Source organism: Clupea harengus, chromosome 16 (genome assembly GCF_900700415.2).
Source record: "Clupea harengus chromosome 16, Ch_v2.0.2, whole genome shotgun sequence".
Classification (NCBI taxonomy): Eukaryota; Metazoa; Chordata; class Actinopteri; order Clupeiformes; family Clupeidae; genus Clupea; species Clupea harengus.
Window position 1 is genome coordinate 12,659,068 of NC_045167.1, and position 6,714 is coordinate 12,665,781.

Genomic DNA, 6,714 nt, shown 5'->3' on the forward strand with positions numbered 1-6,714 from the left:
CCTATGGCAAGCACATATTTTGCTCCCAGGTGTCCTCAGTGTCTGTCTTGGTTTCACTTTTCTAAGACTATTCTCCTTCTCTCTCTAATAAAGTAAAAAAAGAAAACACACCTATGCAATTATTTATGATTTCTGTTATTGCTAACTATTTCAACAGCGTCATAACTCGGACACCTTTGTGTCACGAGGTGGTAGCTAAATCTATGCATCTATTCCTATTTTACCATAAGATTTTCTGGACACTAGACATTTCTGTTTCATTGCTAGTACTCAATTAGGTCATGTCTTGTTTTGCTGCAAAAATCAAGTTAGACGTCTTAGTATAAATTATTAATGGACCTTGTGTTTTGTCCCTTTTGTGACAGCAAACGTGATGGTGTGCTGCACCAATAGGAAAAAAGGATATTACTCTGCATACATATTTTCCCTTAATTTCAATTCTCATCAACCCTGAGAATTGCAATGACTCGGATTATATTTTCAATAACAAAATTGTAAAAATGACAATTTGTTATTTATGCTTGATCAGTGTGTTTTTTTCTGTATTCTGAAGGTGTGCAAGCACATGTTTTGACAATCTTTTCTCTCCAATTGTGAGTCCTTACCTGATTCTCGACATAACTCTAAGGGAGGCTGTCCCACATGTTGTGGTTTCTCCTCTATTGTGGCAGACTAAAGAGCTCCTCTGCTGTATCCTGCATGTCACCATACCCCTAAGGCTGTCCACCCCGGCACTTCAGCTGACAGGAGGATCCCTTTGGGAGTCGTCTCATCACTCTGTCTTTATGCTCTGCTGCCTTTCCACTCGCTCACTAAAAGAAAACTTTTCCATTAGTAATCCCCTGTGTGGCAAAAACTCACCTTAGAGTTTGATGGGTTTAGAAATGTTCTGGACCTTTGCTACCTGAAGGTGTGGTGGGTGATGCATTTCATTTTTATCCCCTCCAAAATGTGGTTCCTCTGCTGATCATTTTCATTACTGCTGAGTAATGTGAATGTAATTTTTAAAAAGTTAACGCCTCAAAAGCTGGAAAATGAAATCTTGCCAATTATCATGATCATACGGGTACACAAAATTTAGAACAAGATTATAACTACACTCTGAAATTTTGCATATTTTTTAAAGGCTGTAATCTTGGGGTTATTTCCTCGTCTTTCACACCCAATTGAGTATGGTTACATGTATTATTCTAGCCCTCAGGACCTTAGTTGGCAAGAATCATTATTAACATCAGGAAAAAAATTAGGCCAAAAACAAATCCACCAAAACACAACTCTCAATAGATGATAATTTATGCGTGTAAGACACAGGCGGAGTTTTATTTGAGTATTTCTGCTTTGAAATATGTAGGCTACCTTTTTTTTCTGCTCCTGGTATGATTGAAAATACACTGTGCAAATTGTACGGAAGACTACAATTGTGTGTTTGCCATTAATTTTGACGTTTGTCTTTTGACAAATGAGACCCCTTTCGTCTCTCGAAAATGACGACATCGGCGGAGGGATAGAAGCCACAGGACAGTGAGCTAGAGACGGAGAGGGAGCGCTAGTGAAACACTGCTTTGAAGCTGGTAGAGACTGCTGCGGACAGAAAGTGGGGGGACGTCAAAATCATTCGCTGACGGCCGTTTGCTGATGCAAATGTTTAACAAACAATTGCTCTAGAAATCAAACGATCAAGAAGTCGGCAACAAGATCTGTGCATTGGTATTTTACAGAGGAATACAAAAATGTCGTCTCCAAGTCCGGGTAAAAGGCGAATGGATACCGACGTGGTGAAACTGTATCCTTTGAGAATATAAACAACAGAAAGAAGAAAAGACATGCTACAGCCTTGCAACCTAGCTAGCTACCATAATTAATATTGACAGCTGAAATCCACTGTTGATTTTCCATGAATTAAGAAATGGTCAAAGATGGGCAATTGATGTGTGTAGTGTGGGTAAATAACAATGTCATGGGTTGATGCTCTGTTTTGACATCAAAACTGAAATAGCTTCTGTTTTTATGAAGCAGCTATTCGCTAGCTAGATGGCTAACTGCTGTGTCGATGCATTGGGTTTAGGAGGTAGATCTGGGTCCATTCGATGATCTACTATTTGGTTAACAAGCAAGTTATCGTACCTGAGTTGTCCTTGTCATTTCATGTTTTGAATGTCAAGACTGATCACTGGTTAGGTATGTGCGCTCTTTGTGTACACCATAAAGGGCTAGACAAGCAGTGTTTGTCTTCAGACAGTTGGCTAGTTATTATTCGATCTGTCGCACAAGCCAGTTTAGGAAGTCTATCAGAACCTTACAAATAAGGTAATTTCATTTAGTTAGGTATGCCTAGCTTATAATACTGTCTAACGTAGCACTATCAATCAACAATAGTTCCCACCTTCTAATCCAACACAGGGAACGTTAGCAGTAACACCATATCTTACTGAAGCAATAGTAAAATAAGCGATGCAGAACTTGTTACCAAAGAAATTATGAGCGAATTTAAATTAGCTGAGTAGGTAGCAGGTTGGTTAGCATTGCTGTCTTACTTTAATTATTACCTGAACATTATTAACTCGAAAATATTCCGAGTTCGGTAGTGTCATGTTTTGCTGGCTGATTAGCTTGCTAATTTAACATTGACGGAGCCTGTTTTTGTCATTTGACACAGGTTTTCTTTTAGTCTACCTTCACATCTAGCTTGCTTTCTCAGTAATCATATTATTAGATTCATGTAAGCTACTTAATTGTCCTCCACTTATTTTCTTTTAGGCTGCCTATCAAAGTAAACATCTCAGGTGCTTTTCGTTTCGCTGGTGTGATTGCTTCATGAGTTGTTTAATCACTTGCTCTTGTAAAAATGCACTAAATGAAATGTGAACTAAAGTCTGCGTTGTGTGAAAGGTGTGTTTACTTTGAAAGTCAATGACTGGAAACTTACTGGGAAGTAGTAGCTAGCTTGCTAGCTCCACCAAAGTTGTGCTGTGAAGAAGTTTATGGGTGTGGATGTTTTTGTCATTTTCTTCCATTTATCGTGAGACTATTTCAGGCGATGATGAGTCGTATCAGCATGGTTTTAGGTAACAACCTGATATTGTTTGTATTAGAAGATTCTAGACTTTTGTCCCTGATATGTGGTGTTTTCTTCGGTGGTTTACGCAGTTATTGTTTAACTCTGAAACAAAACTCGCCATACCTGATGCGAAGTTTGAAGTTTTCAGTCAGTTTTGTAACTGTTTTCGCGACATGACACATACCCTGCACTGTGGTAAACTTTGAAGTCGTGCAATTCTGTTAATTTGAAACTAATCTGATTGCCTTTTTAAAATGTGTACAAACTGGTGTACTGTCAGAAGCCTCTCATGGAAGCTTTCATGCACACTGGGACTGTCACTCGTTACAGTACCCGCATGGTTCGCGAGCTCTAAAGAATAAAGTTGTTTTGTTTTTGTACACTGGCAGTTGGAGCAGGCATAATGATTGGACGGCTTGTTACTACCCGGAAACTGCGAGAGAGTGGTTCGATGGAGCTAGGCAGTTTTTGGTTAAACGCAGGGTTCGAGAGCAAAGGTTGTACGTCGGTCGATTCCACTAGAGAAAGGATACGACTTTTTTTTAAACCAGTCAGGCCAGCGCAACAAATAACTCCATAACACCATCATCCGAAGTAGTTCTTTGATATTTCGAAACTGTCAGTATCTAAAGATCGAAGTATTTCACTTAGGTTACAGGACTTTGATTTCTTCATCCAGTTGCAAAACTGATTTGGAGAGATTCTCTGTCTAACAGAAGTTAACTTCACCGTTAGTTGAGTGAAAGCCATAACATACTTCACTTAAAAACATACCAAACAAGAAAATCCATTGGCCTCTTCCAGCAGCAGTTAATTTGGGGTTCCCTTTTTAGTGGATATGGCCCTGGTTTAGCCCCAAATTGCTAATAGTTCTAGCACAAAGCTAGACAAGCAGGTTGTGGATTGGTGCTGAGCCCAATAGTAAACCTTTGTCATCACCATGAGCTGCAGGGAAAGGGTAGATCAGGCAGTTGGAATCCCACAATCCCTCCCCCACCGCACAGACACTACGGCACACAGACCCACACACAAACCAGAAATCCTCAGCCTTCAGCCCAAGCATCCAGTGGCATGATGGCCAGCAGCAGGTTTGCAACTCAGAGGCCCTCTGCTTCTGAAGCACAGCACTGTCCAGCATGGCATATGTGCTATTTCACAAGAGCCAATTGCTGCAACTTGAGGAGTTTGCCATGTGTAACCTATGTCTTTTAACATCCTGCTCCCCCATCCCCCACCCCTCCTGTCTTGGAGAAGCTCACTGTTTCCCAGTGCTCCAGATATCACATTTTTCACTGCCTGTAACCAGGAGTGGAAAGCCACACTGGCTTCAGAGGGGCTCTGAGCTGATGAGGTGACACTGAGGAGCAGCGCTTGTAATTGGCTGCAACTCTCCGGAGAGCTGGAGATTTGGACTGGGATCGCCTGGGAGTTTGAACAGGTATGAATGTCAGACTGACCTCGGTTGTTTTTCAGTGGAGCATTATATGCTAAAGCTCTATCGAAAACCCCTGAGAAAAAAGACATATGGCGACCCCTGACCTTCTCACAACTGTCCCTGGTTAGCGTGCCGGCGCAGGTCGACCCTGGCAGGAAACATTGAGATCTGTGGTGTGCTGTGGCTTAGGGATTGTGTGATGTGGCAGAACCAGAACTGGGCCAGATCTGACCCAATACCATCGGGGGTTATGCCTTCCTCTTATGTTTCTCTTTGCCTCTTGTCTCAAGTGACTGGCAGAGCCAGGCCTTATCAGGCTTTCATCAAAGGAAGCATGCGAAATTAAGGTTAACTGGAGTGCTTACACCAAGTCATCACTTCAAGGCCCCCCACTTCCTTAAATTAATTACACTTGGATTACAAGTTGTAATAGCTTTGTCGGGGAATATGTTCTATTTCATAGAGTAGTCATCGTCAGAGTTGTGCTGTGCTTCGTAAAAATTCAGCCGGTATCAGGATCAGAGCCATATATTTCAAGGTTTATAACGGATTCAATGGTTAGGGGTGGTTGTCAGTCTTTAGCAGGAAATAGCTCTTCGTTTTAGCATCAGTGTGAAACATTAGCAAGCCAATGATAACTGGTAAACATCTGGTGTTTGCTGTCAGCAGTGTATCCCTGTGGTAGGTGTGTTTGGACAGTCGGTGTATATTTATGATAGGCCTGGCCTGAAGTGAACATCATAGCTTCCAGTCATTCCCAGTGTTATGTAGTAACTTCACAAGAACACATGCTCTGGAAGTGTCAGATAGGAAAGGCCCACTCTCCATCTGCAAAATTATCTTTCATTTGTTAATGCATCATTTGTTTATCTATATGTATCTATAGTTCTCTGGCATTACTCTGTCTGTTTCTCCGTCTGTCCATTTGTCCGTGATGTCAGTGGACTTCCATAGGAATTGAAGGCCATAATAGACTATTGTGCATAGAGGCCTGGGTCGATGTCACACAATTGTCTGAAAAAAAGGAGAATGCTCTCAAGTTTTCCATACAGTTTTTACTGTTTGACAGTGCGTGCTTTCTGTTTGTGGAGCTCAGTTTTTGTTTGCAAATGAGCATTCCCTGTCATATTTCCCACTAGCACTTTCTAAGGCTGGGTCTAGAATACACTTGGGCCCTTTATGACTATGAGTTATTTAGGTGGGTTTAACACTTTAAGCAGTGGGAAATGGTCAGGGATTACCAGGCAAAACAACAGACCTTACCTCAGCATTCAGTTTCCCCTCCCTCAGGCTTGACCTCCTGAAGACTCGCGCCACAAGCCCATTTTATTCCCCCTCGCAAAAAAAGCATTCATCATGCTCTATTTTCCGAAGTTAGCCAGGCCCCGAGACTGCTCCCTAATATGAAGTGATCTCTAGAAACAGGATCTGCTGCCTGTAATCAGCAGCGGCTGCCAGCTCGGCCCGCTGCTGTCTCCGGCCCTATTCATTTCCTGCCCAACAGTCTATGAGTGATTAGCTGGCAAAGCTGCCGTCCATGGCTCTTGCTAAATCACCGCGCCCTTCCAGGGGGGCCTGTGAGAAGGGCCGGCTTTGTCCCAAAGACTCCCCAACCCCCCACCCCCACCTTGTGATGCAAGATCCAATTTTGCCTTAGTGGTGGGCAGCATCATGTCAGCACTGTGCCTGAGGGCATATTAGTCGCATGGAAGCTGCAATGGTGCGACTGCATAGCCTGCATTTGGGATTGGATGGTGGGCCAGGTTATTTAGGTTGCAGTCTTGCTGAAGATTTACTGGTACAGAGGTAGGGGTTAAGCAGTGTGCCTAAGGGTGTAGTGATGATTAATGGCAGGTCCTTGACTCCTCAGGACATCCGGTTTTAGGCACTTGTATGTCCTTCCAGTTGTCCTTCCAAGTCTGGTCTGTTGCAGCAGGCCATGCCCATTGTCAAGGGTTCTTGACCCTCAAGATAAAAGTACAGACAGAGGTGGCAGTGTGGGACAGTGTGGGAGGGCTTTGGTTTTGGGCCGAGTACTCTAGGTCAAACACTTTTTTTCCCCGCTTGGGACATTGTGTCCAACACCTGTTTGTACAGGTTCTTAATCACTGGAGCTGTCAACTCACACCACGTGAAGCGAATATGTGGGAGAGAATATTAATTAGGTATTATAACAGCCTGCATGGCAGTGCAACAGAGTTGCAGTGTACTTGTGACGGTG

General features: G+C 42.8%; 1 protein-coding gene across 1 annotated transcript in view; it reads left to right on the forward strand.

The window, feature by feature from the left end:
• The first annotated feature begins 1,372 nt into the window (after positions 1-1,372).
• ube2h (ubiquitin-conjugating enzyme E2H (UBC8 homolog, yeast)) overlaps positions 1,373-6,714 on the forward strand; it is a 27,438-nt gene continuing 22,096 nt past the window's right edge. The window contains exon 1 of the mRNA XM_012824455.3: positions 1,373-1,783. Coding sequence (XP_012679909.1) covers positions 1,731-1,783 — 53 coding nt within the window. The 5' untranslated portion in view covers positions 1,373-1,730. The remainder of the gene's footprint in view (positions 1,784-6,714) is intronic.